The 15,521-nt window shown below is 30.8% G+C and overlaps 1 protein-coding gene and 1 long non-coding RNA gene across 2 annotated transcripts; both read right to left on the bottom strand.

Annotated features, from left to right (window-relative positions):
- Nucleotides 1-1,320: 1,320 nt before the first annotated feature.
- On the bottom strand, nt 1,321-2,546 carry LOC114395582 (metalloendoproteinase 1). The gene has a single exon (XM_028357409.1). It carries the CDS (start codon nt 2,488-2,490, stop codon nt 1,573-1,575), a length of 918 nt encoding a protein of 305 aa, XP_028213210.1. The 5' UTR covers nt 2,491-2,546; the 3' UTR covers nt 1,321-1,572.
- An 8,792-nt stretch (nt 2,547-11,338) lies between these two features.
- LOC114371735 lies at nt 11,339-12,454 on the bottom strand. The gene is made up of 2 exons (XR_003658074.1): nt 12,274-12,454; nt 11,339-11,987 (listed from the first exon to the last, which is right to left on the bottom strand). It is a non-coding gene; the product is annotated as an uncharacterized LOC114371735 (long non-coding RNA).
- Between the last annotated feature and the right edge of the window lie 3,067 nt (nt 12,455-15,521).

Genomic DNA, 15,521 nt, shown 5'->3' with positions numbered 1-15,521 from the left:
TCTCTTCTCTGGGGAGCCTTAGGCCCTTCAGTTCACCAAAAAAAAAATGTGATAGTTTGCGCAATAAAAATTAATATTGAGGGTTGGTGAGTGACTAAAGTTAAAATCTAATTTTGATTTAAAAAAACAACAAATAAAATCATATTCAGCATAAGTTTGCACAAATAGTATTGTTTTTAACTATTCAATTAACACTAATTGTTTAAACTGTTAAACGGAAATCTCCCAGCCTCTGTGCTCGTGGAATGTTCCTCCTCGTGCCCTACACCATCCTTCTCAACTCAAGGACAGATTTGGCTAATCCTTCTTAGTTGTTTTCAACTTTCCATAGAATTAAAAAAGGATAAATAATCATTTTTGTTCCTAAATATGTAGAGTGGTGACAAATTCGTCTATGAAAGATGAAAATTTAAATTTTAGTCATCGAAAGTGAAAAATTGTGCAACAAATTTATTCATTTATTACCGTTAATAAAAGAACATACATGACACATTTAGGGACGAATTTGTTAACACTCTACAGATTCATGAACGAAAAATGACTATTTACCCAAAATATAATTTAACTTTCATCTTTTCCCCTTTTTTAATCGTTGTAAGTGTAACAATATAATAAATACTTAAAAAATAGAAAAACGAACATAAGTTGGAACAAACATAATAATAAGCATAATATTGATTAATGAACATAACACGTCTATTACTCTAAAATTTCTAATGTGCAATACATTATTCAAAATATGAGACTCAAACAAAAATGCAATGTTATTAAGTTAATCCTTAATTACAAAAAAAAATAAGATCCAACTCGATTTTGTCACTACCTAATGTTGTCATAATAAAAATTTCAAAACAACAGATAGATTATGTTTATTAATCAATATTATGTTTACTATTATGTTTGTTCTAACTTATACTTGCTTTCCTATTTTTTTAAGTATTTATTGTAATGTTATGTTTGGAACGATTAAAAATGAGGGAGAAGATGAAGATTAAATTATATTTTAGGTAAATAATTATTTTCGTCCCTGAATATGTAGAGCGCTGACAAATTCGTCCTTGAATGTGTCATCTAGGCTATTTCATTAACAGTAATGGACGAAAGTTAACGAATGAATGAATTTGTTGTATTTTTTTTATTTTCAAAAATTAAAATTTGAATTTTCATCTTTTAGAAAGAAATTTGTCAGCGCATACATTTAAGGACAACAATAACTATTTGTCCCAATACTGTTAAATGAAAAGATAAATTTGTAGCTAGCATTCTAACAAGGATATTTTCTTGCAAGAGTGATCAATAGACAGTAATTAATTGTTAATGTAAATGCTAAAACATTATATAGATTAGATAAATTAAGGTAAATTTGTCACATTTATTCATTATCATATATGCATCACCTAGTATCAGCTGGTTTATTCTTAATTAAGAGAAAACTAAAATACAATATCTTACATGCTATTTTTGTTGTTCTTGAATTAGAATAATTTCACCTCGATAACTTTCAAAATCCTTTAATGCAAATTACCGAAATAAAACTCTAGTTCTAGTACAAACAACACCTAGCTATAATAATTAGGGGTTGATACCATAGAGCTTTCGAATCCCGTCTATATCATCTTGCGCTAGATTCACCTTCCTAGTTCGAGGTGGTATAGAAGGATACATGATGGCTCTTAGGTCCGACGAGTGGCCTAATCCGAGCAAGTGCCCGATCTCGTGCACTGCCACAGATTCAAGGTCAAACGCACTTGTCACCGGCGATTTGGTGACATCGCCAGACGCCACCCAATATTCGTCGGCGTCAAAGTGGCACCTCCCATCAGTGGGAGCGAATGCATGGCCCAATATCCCACCTGGACCATCAAAAGGATACGGATCACCGTGGTTCTTACTCGCGAAAAGAATCTTAATGTTGGCTGTTTCATACGACGTCGTCTCCTGGAACGCGATGTTCACCACTGGGGTCCACTTGCTGAAGGCCCTTGCAATCGCGCTTTTGAAAGTGTCATCAAGTCTTGGCTCCGGGGAGAAAGCGTAGGTGAGTTGTGTGGTTCCAGCTTGCCACCGCGGCATGTCTTTGAAGAAGGTATAGTCCGAGATCATGCCAAACGATGTGGTTTTGTTTGTGTTGATTATTATGTCGGGGACGCCACACCGGGGTGTCATGATTTGTTTAAGAGTGTTGATGTCGAACTTGCCGGTGACGTTGAGGTTGTAATTCTTTTGGTAGGTTTTGATGGCAGATACGAGGGTGTCATCGAAGTTGTCGTCGAAGTGTGGTGCATTGGGGATGTAGCCGAGATGGTGGAAGTAGTTTTTGACATTGGATAAACCTTTGTAGTTTTGGCCAGGGTGGTAAGTAGTGAATTTATATGTGGCCTCCCCATCCCATGCATATGGGCCATGAGCTGAAACTGAAGGGAGTGAGGTGGCAAGAAAATATAGAATTGCAAGAGCAACCAAGAGCTCTTGGTGGTTGCGGAGAGTCATGTTTGGACGGAGCTATAGAGAAAAGATAAAGTTGGAAGGGTGGTGAAGAACTAACGGGAAAGGAGGGGATATTTATAAGAGAAAACCATGAGTAAAAAGAAAATGTTTTTAAATGATCAGGACAGATAGAATGATTGAAACAATGGTTTAGTTGTAATTGAATTAGTTTTATATTTTTAATATTATATAATATTTTAAATGATAAATAATGTAGAATCACAAAATAAATGACTAAATTATATGTGTCATAACATAAAAATTAAGAATAGGTGAGAAAAATAATTTATACTCAAGAGGAATATTTAAGAATGTATTTTTTTATTTTTAAAAATATTTTAGATGAAATAAAAATTAAAAATTAAAAAGACTAATTTAACATCGATTTGATTTTAACCAATTGTATACTGATTATTGACTGGTTTTCATCAACTCTGAATTGGTTCAATTTTTTTTTATATCGGTTTCATAGCTAAAGACTCACTTTTGTGGATTCACATTCAAGAAAACTTTTTCTCCATTATTTCATAACCTTGTCCAAAGTAGGACAAAAGTACTCTCCATGAATGTAAAAAAAATAAAAATAAAAAATCAATATTGTGACTTGCAATCACAATCCAACTATATGATAAAGACAAGGGTGTTCCTAGGTGTATCCAGCATTATTGTTGGTGCACTCAACAATTTAAGTGAAGTGACAAAAATGTTTATCAATTAAAATTTAAAATTTTTACTTCCTGCACACTACTGTTCCTCGTCCCTCATCCATACGCCATTGTCTCCACTTCATTCACGTCGAGCCTTCTTCTTCTTGCTTCCTCTTCCTTGGTTTCCTCTGCGTCATTGCCGTTGGCTGCTTCTGTTGTCGGCATTGAGGACGTCTCCATCGCACTGTGTCGCTTCCACCATCGAGGTAAGCTTCATTCTCCTTTGTTAATGGTTGTTGGGTGGTGGTTGGGTTCCGTATGCCACATACAAATTATATAATTTGTATGAGTTATACGGATCACCTCATCCGTATAACTCATATAGATTACATAATCCATATAGCTATACTGATCAAGTGATATGTATAACTCATACGGATTATGTAATCCGTATGAGTTATATGGCTCACCTGATCTGTATAAATCATACGAATTACATAATCATGTTGTTTTTAAATTATTAAAAAAAGAATTAAATTTTTTTTAATAGTAAAAGTTTTTTATATATAAAAGTATTATTTTTTTGTTTTTAAATAGGTTTTTCATGAAATATAAATATATTATTTTCTTTTTTGTTTGTAAATAGTTATTTTTTATTTTATAAATAAAAAATATTGTATTTTGACTTATGATTTTAAATAGTTTTTTTTTGTAATTGTAAATATCTAAATTTTAATTTTTTTTAAAGAAATAGGTATTGTTTGTGTTTTAAATAAAAAAAATAGTTTATTTTGAATTGTGTTTTGAAATAGTTATTTATTTTAATTGTAAATATGCTAATTTTGTATTTATTTTTAAATAGTTTTTTTTGTATGAAATATAAATATATTATTTTATTATTTGTTTGTAAATAGTTATTGTTTATTAGATAAATAAAAAATTGTTTATTTTGAATTACGTTTTTAAATATTTATTTGTTTTAATTCTAAATATATTGATTTTATTTTTCTTTTCTTTTAACTCTAAAATAATTTTTTTATTTATGAATGATTGTATTGTAATTGATTTTAAGTATTTTTTGAATTTTGACATAAATTTGTATGTATGTGCAAATTTGCACATTATGGTTAGAATTAGAGGTTTAGGTCGTGTCTTGGGCAGAGTTATAGGAAGAGTCCTTGAAAGAGAAGATAATTGTGATTCAAATGATGCTCCATAATGACGAAGGCCCACAACATCCGCACATAGGCAACGGGAAGTTGCTGCTGTTGCTGAGGATACTCCTCACGTGGATGACGCAACTGAAGAGGTCTTTCAACTTGTTTAAGAAGCTGGTATTGATGCCCAGGATTTTCCAGGCGTGCCGCGTGACGCATCAGTGCTGACTGTCTATGCTTATCATGTTGCAGTCATTGTTTGGAATGGAGAGATATTTATAGTCTTTCAATAAGTATTTGTTATTATTGTTAAAATTGTTAAAATTATTTAAATTTTTTTTAGAAACGTCCTGAATTGAAGCTATCCTCCCATGGAAGGAAGGTTCAGAAATTCAGGATGCCTGCTGCTGAGATTAAAGGGTTAGTCACTGCCACAGGATTAAGTCATGTGATCGCATGCTCATTGGACACTGGTAATCGAGGATTTATATTGGCTTTTGTGGAGAGGTGGCATAAGGAAATGAGCAATTTCCATCTTTCGGTAGGAGAGGTCACCATCACCCTCGATGATGTGGCCTTTTTGCTTCATCTGCCCATCATAGGCACATTCCACAGCTTCGACATTCTTCATGTCGACGAAGTGGTGTTGATGTTAGTGGAGTTACTTAAAGTCATTAGAGATGAAGCTAGAGCTGAGACAGTACAGTGTCATGAGGCATACCTACACCTATTGTGGCTACGAGATATTTATCATAGTAATGTGAGGCAAGACACTGGACTGTAGCAGCTCGAGCTTATTTGCTGCATTTGTTATGTTGCACTTTTTTTGCTAACAAGGGTGCAACACATGTGCATGTCGTGTTCTTGGATGCCTTCCGAGACCTTAGTCAAAGTGGAAGCTATGAATGGGGAGTTACCGCCCTAGTGCATATGTACGATAATTTGAATTATGCTTGCAAGAGCGGCGACAAACAACTTGTTGGGTATATCACACTATTACAGGTAATTGTCAATGATTCTTATTTAATTGATTTTAATATGTTTATTTGAAATTTTTTTTGTTCTGATCAAATTTGTGTAGTGTTGAATTTATGAGGATTTTTCATCTATTGTTGAGGCTTTTACGGACTCAAACTATGATGAAAGGTCACCACGTGCCTGTCACTGGACATCTACGAAGGCATTACCAGCATCGACGTATCGAAAGCATCTAGATCGACTAACGGTTGCTGATGTTTGTTGGATGCCTTATGGTGATCACCGTGCAGTTTGAGAGTTTGACCTCATTTCATGTTTTCTGGATATATCTGATGGAGTTCCATTGTCGTCATACACCGACCAAAGAGGGTGGTGCGACAATTTGGGCATGTTCAGACCATTTCTCCACACTTTCCGGGATCAAGGTTATCGTTCAAATATATTGATGACAAATGAATGCATTTCTCTGAATACCTTGCACCGGTGGGCTAGGTTTGTGTTGTGCCTCGACAATGTGCACCAGACTACATCCACTAGTTCTACATTATTTTGCATCCATTCATGATGCTGACACAACCCAGGGATCCACTCATACATCCACCTGTCATGCAAGATGAGACATATGTGGAACTAGATATGCCTAAGTTCTCGGTGGTGGCAGCAGCTATGGAGGAAGTACCTGCACATGTTCTGATGTGGAGCAGCTTAGACATGTAGTGGTAACATATATATTCATGTTATTTTTAATTTCATTTAATTTAATTATGCAATATGGTAATACCTTATATGTTGTTGTCAGAGTCATATGAGGCTTGCCAAGCAATTACAAAAAGGTTGGAGCGGTTGCTCAACCTAAGGATAATGACTGAAGGCACAAAAGCACACAATGTCATACAAGACTGCCTAAGGATCGCTAGGGGTGTCACTGTAGAGCACCATGTTTATGTCAGGTCACGACAAAGGCGGCGCACGAATCACGCTTGAAGACATTTACAACTTTTAAGGAAAAATTTTAGACTATGTTTATCATTTTATTGTATTTGACAACATTTTTGTTTTACCAATTTTATTTGAACATTTTTATGTTACTATTGAGAAACATAAATTATTTAACCCTAAAGTGTAACACTAAACCCTGGTTTTGACGTCACAGTTAACTCTAATAATGCACATAAGACTAAACCTTAAGTTAAGGAGTATCCCTAAACAGTTAACTTTAACGTAAGGTATAATACATAATTACGTGAATTTCCAGTGAAACAATTATATATTAATGTAGTACATTACAATGTCATTGGCATCTACATATTCACTGTTTGCTTAAATCAACGTAGTCTCTTTTGAACATCATCGAATTTTTGTACTATTGCATTCTACTAATATATGGAGTTGGTCACTGTTTTGCTTGAGGATGATAATTCATAGACCATAACAAAGCTAGAGGCGGTAGGGGACAATGGTCTCTTAAATAAACATGTTGCACATGCACAAACAATTTCAAGTTATGATAACACAATTAATTTCATTAATTAAAAAATATGAACACAATGAGTGTACCTGGACAAAATGATTGTCAAATACGTGAGCAATACATATTACGTGATGCACAGAAGAATCTGTTGGTGGTTGACTTCTAAGCGGAAAAAACGTCATGCTTTGTTGCAAAGACAACGATACATGGATAACATTATACCTTGATGCAATGACATATCCCATGTTGGTTATATCCATCCACTTATCCATAGTAACCTGCATGAACCAGCTATACAGATTACATTTATGTAAACTAGATTTAAAAAAAAAAAAAACAAAACATAAATTACATACCATGGACAATCCATCAACATGTAGGGACATCTTTAATTTCACAAATCTGTCTATGCCACCAAAGAGGTTGATGTACTCATACGGATTATATAATTTGTATAAATCATACAAATTATGTAATCCATATAAATCATACGGATTATGTAATTCGTAAATTACATAATCTGTATGTTTTATATGGATTATTTAATTCGTAAGTTATATTAGAACTAACGGATTACATAATCTGTATGTTACGCAAACACAAAAATTTTACGGTGTACCTCCGACGTATCTCCTTTAACAACCGAACCAACTGTCACAAAAGTCACCACCAACGAACCTCCGTAACACTTTCACCTCGATCGAAGTGGCACGTCTCTCAACAATGAAAAACCAAGAGGAAAGGGAGAAAGCAAAGAAAGCATAACTAAAACAAACTTAAAAAGAAAAAGAAAACACATGGGCATTTTGGGAATTAAATAAAATTTCTGGATGCACAAGTAATAATGCTGGTGCACCTAGCAAAACTCTAAAGACCACTTTTTAATTTTGGAAGCATGAGACCCACTCTTTCACAATGAATTCCTCCCAATTAGATTTTAAAACGAGTGTGTCATCTTTAAGTTAAGCTTAATATTTATAGTCTTCATTAAGTAGCTTTAAAAATTGTGTTATAATATATATTAAAAAGGAGGGATGTACTTATTTTAAGTTAGAATTACTTTTTATTTTTAGAATTCATTTTCTTGATATAAGATTAATTATTTATTGTAATTATTATATTTTAAAAAATATAGTAATTCTAAACTCTTGCGGTAAATCAATTTTCTCAAAGTATATATATATATATATATATATATATACCTCAAAGTAAAGTAGAGACGGCAAATGTAATTATCAAAATAGGGGTCAAACATAGATATGCTATTCAAGTGTGTCAAAAAATATTTTTTCATTTTAAAATGAGTGTCCATCTTTAAGTCAAGCTTCATAGTTATAGTCTTTCGTTCCAAAAATTTTGTATATGAAAGTGAAGTGATAAATGTAATTACCAAGATAGCGGTCAAGGAGAGATGTATTCAAGTGTGTGCTTCTCAAGTTTGTCTCTATATCACTACCTAATGTTGCATGAAACCTCCTCCTTCCATTCCGGTTCCTTGTTTATTTTTAAAATAGATATAAGGGTTAATTTTTAATCTTTTTTTAAAAAAAAACTGACAATTTTTATTCTTTCATTATTTTTTCTCTATTTTTAGTTTCTATAAAAGTTTGTGTTTATTTTTAGTTTTTCATTTATTTTTATTGATCAAAATTAGTTTCAAATATAAAATAGATGAGAGACAAAAATAGATAAAATGTAAACTAATTGTAAACAATAAAAATAAATAAAGGTAAAAAATGGAAAAAAAATTAAAAAAAAAGACAAAGTAATCAAAAAAATTAATGAAAAATTAAAAATTATCAACAAAATCTTAAGAGACTAAAAATTAGAATTTATAAAAATTTAATTAATATATATAAATATCCATTAAGTGGCTTCAAAATATTCATAGCAAAAATTCGTCCTCCTTTCATTTATTTCGATAATTGTGTTTGTACGCGTCATGCATTTATTTCTTTCAACGTCATCAGTGTCTTGCATGAGGTCCTTTTCGAAGCACACAATGCCAACGAATGAGAAAAATATACCGAAGTCCATTAACTCCAAATTTCCAAACCAATCTCTGTTTAATATACAGTGCACACATTAAATTTCAAGATATATTAGAATATATAATAAAAAAATTGCAAATAAGATACTAGATGCCAGATATATAATTAATCTTTTTTTATAAGCCATTTGCAATTAATCTTATCATCTCCTTTTGCTAGCCAAAGTTACCAAAACAAATATGCAAAAAGCAAGCGCACAATAAATTAAATGTTTTAAAATCTGTTTGATATCAAAAAATATGTCTTGCTCCAAGAAAACCGAAGAAAATAGGTGCAGGACACCGGATAGCTGCGCTATAACATTTTTTTTTTTTTTTACGGAATAGCTGCTATAGCATTGTGCATACCATATATTGTTACTTATGCATAATGTCGTCTTTTCATGAGATTTAAGAATGTCGTCTTTTCTTTTTGTGAATTTATGTGTTCTTAAATTTACGTTTTAGGCTCTTAAATTTACTATAGACAAACGGATTACATTGGCAATAACAATTATTATGAAAGTAAATAAATAGAAAGGAATTAGAACGTTATCATGTAATGTGAATGAGAGGTGACGGGAAGAGGAAGAAATGTTTTTTTTTTTAAGAGGAGAAAGAAATGTATGTAGTGTAACCATTTGTGCTATATACTTATCATTATTGTTTTGTATGTTTGTGTGTTTTGTCAGTATCAATTTAGTTTAATCATGTCATTATTATGTGACAAGGAACTAACAACTTTGTGGTTTCGGGTCGCTAACTTATCTCAAAGAAAAGTAAAAGAAAAACGATCGATGAGATTCCATTTTAATTGGTAGTAAATACAAAACATGATTTTTATGAGAACTCCAATTTCTAACATGAAGGCAACTTGAAAAAAAAAACTAATTTCTTAAAAGGTGTGCTCATGCTTACAAGGCGATGGCCACTCCCTTTACTTGATCAAAGCTCCAAACAAGGTCCTAATTGACTTCTTGACTCTTAATCACTCAAAGCCTTCATCTTTCAAGTTGTTTAAAGCAAGATATACCGAGTTTCAAACCTCCTTTAAGTCTAAAACCGCACAAAAGAACATCAAGAGTTCTAAATGATAACTAAAGAAAAATAAGGGTAACCTAATTCTAATTGACACGAAATAGGTCGAAATCTACATTTAGTTTTATCAAATAATAATAATAAAACTAAAAGTGATCTAAAAACATTAACATAAAAAAATATAAGGAATGAAGAAAGGTGGAAATGAAGCCTCCACCCATGAAGCATCATAGTTTTTTATTAGAAATTAATTACATTGGGATGCATCTAAACTATAGTAAACTTATATTAATATAAAAAAAAATAAAAAATAGCTTTATTTTTTTATTTTTTAAATAGTGTATTGTTACCTTTGTAATTAACAAAAAAAATATTACGGAGAGTGTGACACCCTCTACCCCAACGTGCATATAGTTGATGGATTGACAAGTGTATCAATTTATCTCAAGCAGTAAAATTAAAATAGAAGTTCGAGTATTGTATTCACAGAGACTTTGTTTGTACTTATGATGAATATTTGATTAAGAAAAATATTTGGAAAGATTATAGTAAAACAGTAATTTAAATTGATAGAAAATTAAATCAAATAAGAGAAGAAATTAAAAAAGAATTTAAATTAATTAATTAAAGACATAAAAGATGAGAAAATCCAATATTATTGTAGAAGGAAATCCAAAAGATGAGAATGTTGGAAACTTAGCTTACCAGAGTTACTTTTTATGTAATGCTAATATTTTTTTCTCTATTTATAATTATTTTACTTTACGCATGCATTTACTAGTATACTCTAACTTTGGTCCCCCACATCAAAGAGCTTAATTTATCTATTTTCTCTGTCAAATCCCTTTGTAGAGCTAAAATAATAAATTACATTAAGAGTATAAAGATGTATAGAAGACTAAACAAATATCAACCTATCCCTAGTGATGATTTTATTTAGATATCTGTTACGCTCTCTGCTATTTGGCAAGTGTACTGAGTTCACAAGTAATATATAAAACGGTAAGACCGAGTGTCGAGTCCATAGGGAATTTGTTTCACTCAGAAAATGTATATTCATTGAGCAAACATTTTGTGTATAACGAAAGCAAGTAAATATCAAGTTGGGTTTTTGTGTGGAAATCTAGTTAACTATAAACTTAATATATGCGGTTTGAGAAGTAAAAACAGTCAAGTGAAAAACGTTGGGTTGTTCTACTGACTCTACCTTGATGTTGTTAAATATTTTTCTCTATTTAATGTTATACTAGTGTTCTTATGCTGAGAAATTACCCAAATCAAGATCCCTCGAGTGAATGGGCCTAACTCTCTTTAAATCTTGTCATTGATCCCTCAACAAACTTAGTCTAAAAGAGTTACATTAAGTCTACAGCATAATATGGACTAGATCGCTGCACTCCATTCCTAGACATATAGTTTTCTAGCTTGTTCTATCAAGTTCTAAGGCTTTAAAGTGCTTTCCAATGCTAAAAATTCTAACTATACATACAAATGGGTGATCAAGCCACAAGCATGTAAAAATAAGCATGGATAGAAGCAATGAACACATAAAAATAACATTAAATAGATAGTAAAAGAATATTACATCAAAGGTTCAGCAGAACTCCCCAACCAAGAGGTTTAGCTTTCCATTACAAGTAATGAGCTTTTAATACAAAGAAGAACAAATTTTGAGTGAAGAAAAATGGCAAAGAAGGGTTAAGAATGTCTCCTTCAACCTCTAGAACCCTAATCTCACTCATATAACCTAAACTCTCTTGGTGGCTTCATTTCTGTCGCTCTAGCTTCTCCTTTGGCTCTATTTTTTGACTCCTCTTTTGATTTTCGTCAACTTCAGTGTTTTAAAGGCTACTTGGATATTTCAGCTTCTGAAGGCTCGCTTAGCGAGATTGGCTCGCTAAGCAAGAGTAAGTGAATTTTGGCTTAACGAGCTGGGCGCGCTAAGCGCGAGAAGGGACAAATGACTCGCTGGGCGAACTGATGGTGCACTGGGCGTGGGCATCTAAGACTGATCTTCTTCTAGGATTCCCCAATGTGTTAAGCAAGCTGAGTACCTTGCTTAGCGGATATCACTCGCTAAGCGCATATGCCTCGCTTAGCAAGACACCAACTGCTAGACCTTCTCTTCTTTTGGCTTGAAACTAAAGTGATATTAACATTAATTCACAAAATTGGAGTATCTGCTGAGTAAAACCAAACTAAACATAAAAATATGTACAACTCCTACAAAAAGAACCATAAATTGGAAAAAAAAGATGTTAATTTAATGAAGTTATTTAATACAAAAGTTAGTCGTAAATAATGACTAACAATATCCTTTCCAGGTTCTATTAGAAAATAACATTTCCCAACACTACCTCTAAAACTTACCATGCAAATGGATGATTAAGTCACAAATAATAATATTAATCATAGGAAAAGATAATACGAATGTAATATTCATAAATAGATAGGAAGAGAAATTACATCAATAGTAGTTGGCTGTCAAATCCCAGCAAATGGGGTTTAGCCTCTCATTGTAAGAGAGACTTTATAATTGCAAGAGGAGAATATTTAGTAAAGGGAGAAAAGACAAGAAAGGGAATGGAGGGAATGAATGACTCATAATGTTTGCTACTTCTAGCATTTGTCTTTAATAAGGAATTGTATTCTCTTTGAACTTGTGTGTGTTTTTTCCTTCTTTTCTCTTCTTCTTTTATATGTGGAGATTAGTCATGAGTTTCTTGCACTAAGTTCATCTTTACTTTCTTGAATTAGTCTATTTTCCTCAATTAGCCTAATTTCGTTAATTAGTCATGTTTTCCTTAATTAGCTCTGTTTTCCTTAATTATTCATGCCTTCCTGAATTATCTTTATTTTTTGGGCTTTATTTTACTTACTAAGCATCATAAATTTATAAATTTTAATATTCTCTGCACAAAAACTTAAATGATATTAGTTTAATAATTATTTGCTCAAAAGGGAAAAATTAAGAGAGAAAAATTATAAATTTCTCTATAGTTTAACCCCAAAATATACTCATAATTAGTAGTTATCACATATAAATGAGAAAAACATATAAAATACGAAATCTAATTTAAACTATTTTATTCAATAAAATCATAAGCAAATTCACGTTGATAAAAGGTCCACATTTAATTCACTGTTACCAAATAAAACTTGTCAGAAATATTTTCGACTCAAAACAAGATCCTATATATGTTATTCAAGAGTGTGTGAAAAAATATTTTTTCATTTTAAAATGAGTGATCCATCTCTTTAAGAGTCATAGTCTTTCTTAAATAGCTTCCAAAAATTTTGTATATGAAAGTGAAGTGATAAATGTAATTACCAAGATAGCGGTCAAGGAGAGATATATTCAAGTGTGTGCTTCTCAAGTTTGTCTCTATATCACTACCTAATGTTGCATGAAACCTCCTCCTTCCATTCCGATTCCTTGTTTATTTTTAAAATAGACATAAGGGTTAATTTTTAATCTTTTTTAAAAAAGCTGACAATTTTTATTCTTTCATTAATTTTTTCTATATATATTTTTAGTTCCTATAAAATTTTGTGTTTATTTTTAGTTTTTTATTTATTTTTATTGATCAAAATTAGTTTTAAATATAAAATAAATGAGAGACTAAAAATAGATAAAATGTAAACTAATTTTAAACAATAAAAATAAATAAAGGTGAAAATGGAGAAATTTTTTTTAAAAAAAAGACTAAAAGTATTAAAAATATTAATGGAAAATTAAAAATTATCAACAAAATCTTAAGAGACTAAAAATTAGAATTTATAAATATTTAATTAATATATATAAATATCCATTAAGTGGCTTCAAAATATTCAGCAAAAATTCGTCCTCCTTTCATTTATTTCGATAATTGTGTTTGTACGCGTCATGCATTTATTTCTTTCAACGTCATCAGTGTCTTGCATGAGGTGACGTTATATATCATTGCCTTTTCGAAGCACACAATGCCAACGAATGAGAAAAATATACCGAAGTCCATTAACTCCAAATTTCCAAACCAATCTCTGTTTAATATGCAGTGCAAACATTAAATTTCAAAATATATTAGAATATATAATAAAAAATTGCAAATAAGATACTAGATGCCAGATATATAATTAATCTTTTTTTATAAGCCATTTGCAATTAATCTTATCATCTCCTTTTGCTAGCCAAAGTTACCAAAACAAATATGCAAAAGCAAGTGCACTAATAAATTAAATGTTTTAAAATCTGTTTGATATCAAATAAATATGTCTTGCTCCAAGAAAACCGAATAAAATATATAGGTACAGGACACATTTTATTTTTTTACAAAATAGCTGGTATAACATTGTGCATACCATATATTGTTACTTATGCATAATGTATTTCAAGAAAATATTCTGTATAATAATTATGTCACAAATGTAGTGATTATTTTAACCTGATTAAATTATCAATATTGCTTTAAAAATGACAAAATAGAATCTAGCTCAATTGACGGAAAAAAAATGTGTACAATATTATAAATTCTCTCACTCGATTCTCATGCATAAAAAAAATATAACAAACATTTCAATGAAATGCCTAATGGAGACAATAGGCAGAAGTTAGTTTTTTTCTTTTCTATTCTTTATATTTCTCCTTTTGTTCTACATGTCCTGAAGTCCACAAAGTATTATGCACCACAAGGGTGGAAGTAGATCAAGTGGTCCTTTGGGATTCTATGGCTTGTCTCATTTAAGGTAAAGTTTGGTCTAGTTCAACTCATTTAGAAAATAAGTCAAGTGTAAGTTTTTTTTTAAAAATCTATTTAGTTAAATAAGTCAAGCCACATACCTTAAGAAAAATTTATTATGTCTGACAGGCTAACCTGTTTAACAATAATATATTATAATAAAAATATTATTATTAATGTGATATATAATATTATAATTATTTTATTTAAATTATCAAATTATTTTAATAGTTTAACAATTTGAATAATTTTAGTTAATTTAATATAAATGAGTAGCAATGAATATAGACTCTTTGCTTTTAGCTAAACTTAAAAGACTTTGCTAATATATCACATGTATGGTTTGTAAGTAAATTTTGTCAATATCTTGTGATTTAAAATTGTCTTATTATTTTTTAATGATAATTTTTTGTTTTGTTTAAAAATTACTTTATGAAACATGCATTTAAATGGACCTAAAGATAGGTGGGTGATGGATAACGGCTTGGACTATAAAAATATGAAAGCCAGGCTTAGGTGGGGCTTGGCCTAACCCATCCCATTTCCACCCCTAGCACAATGCAAAATGCAAGACAACTTTTTTTTTTATTTTTAGATTCGAGGTATCCTTCTACTAGAAATTAAAAATTATTTTCTCAAAATGTAACATTCTTTTAAGAAGTTGATGTCTTTTAAGATATTTTTATAATAATGTACTTTAAAACATTAATTAAAAGCTTAAAAACATATTATTATTTATTAATTATGTCACACTATCTTGATTAAGCACAAGATAAATTACACACTAAGGTCTAGGCCAAATGATATTTGAGAAAATAAGGGTAAAATCCAAAACAAATAAGAGCTTATCTGTGGATTAGTAATATAATCCTTCTGTTCTTTAAACTTTTTTTTTCTCTATAACAATTACCTGCGGATTGATTAAGTTATCTTCGAACGTTTTTATCCACTGAAATATTTTTATGCTAAATATTGACAAACGGTTCTTTTTTATAT

This window comes from Glycine soja, chromosome 2 (genome assembly GCF_004193775.1).
Source record: "Glycine soja cultivar W05 chromosome 2, ASM419377v2, whole genome shotgun sequence".
NCBI classification, from domain to species: domain Eukaryota; kingdom Viridiplantae; phylum Streptophyta; class Magnoliopsida; order Fabales; family Fabaceae; genus Glycine; species Glycine soja.
This window is presented reverse-complemented; position numbering and strand designations above follow the sequence as displayed.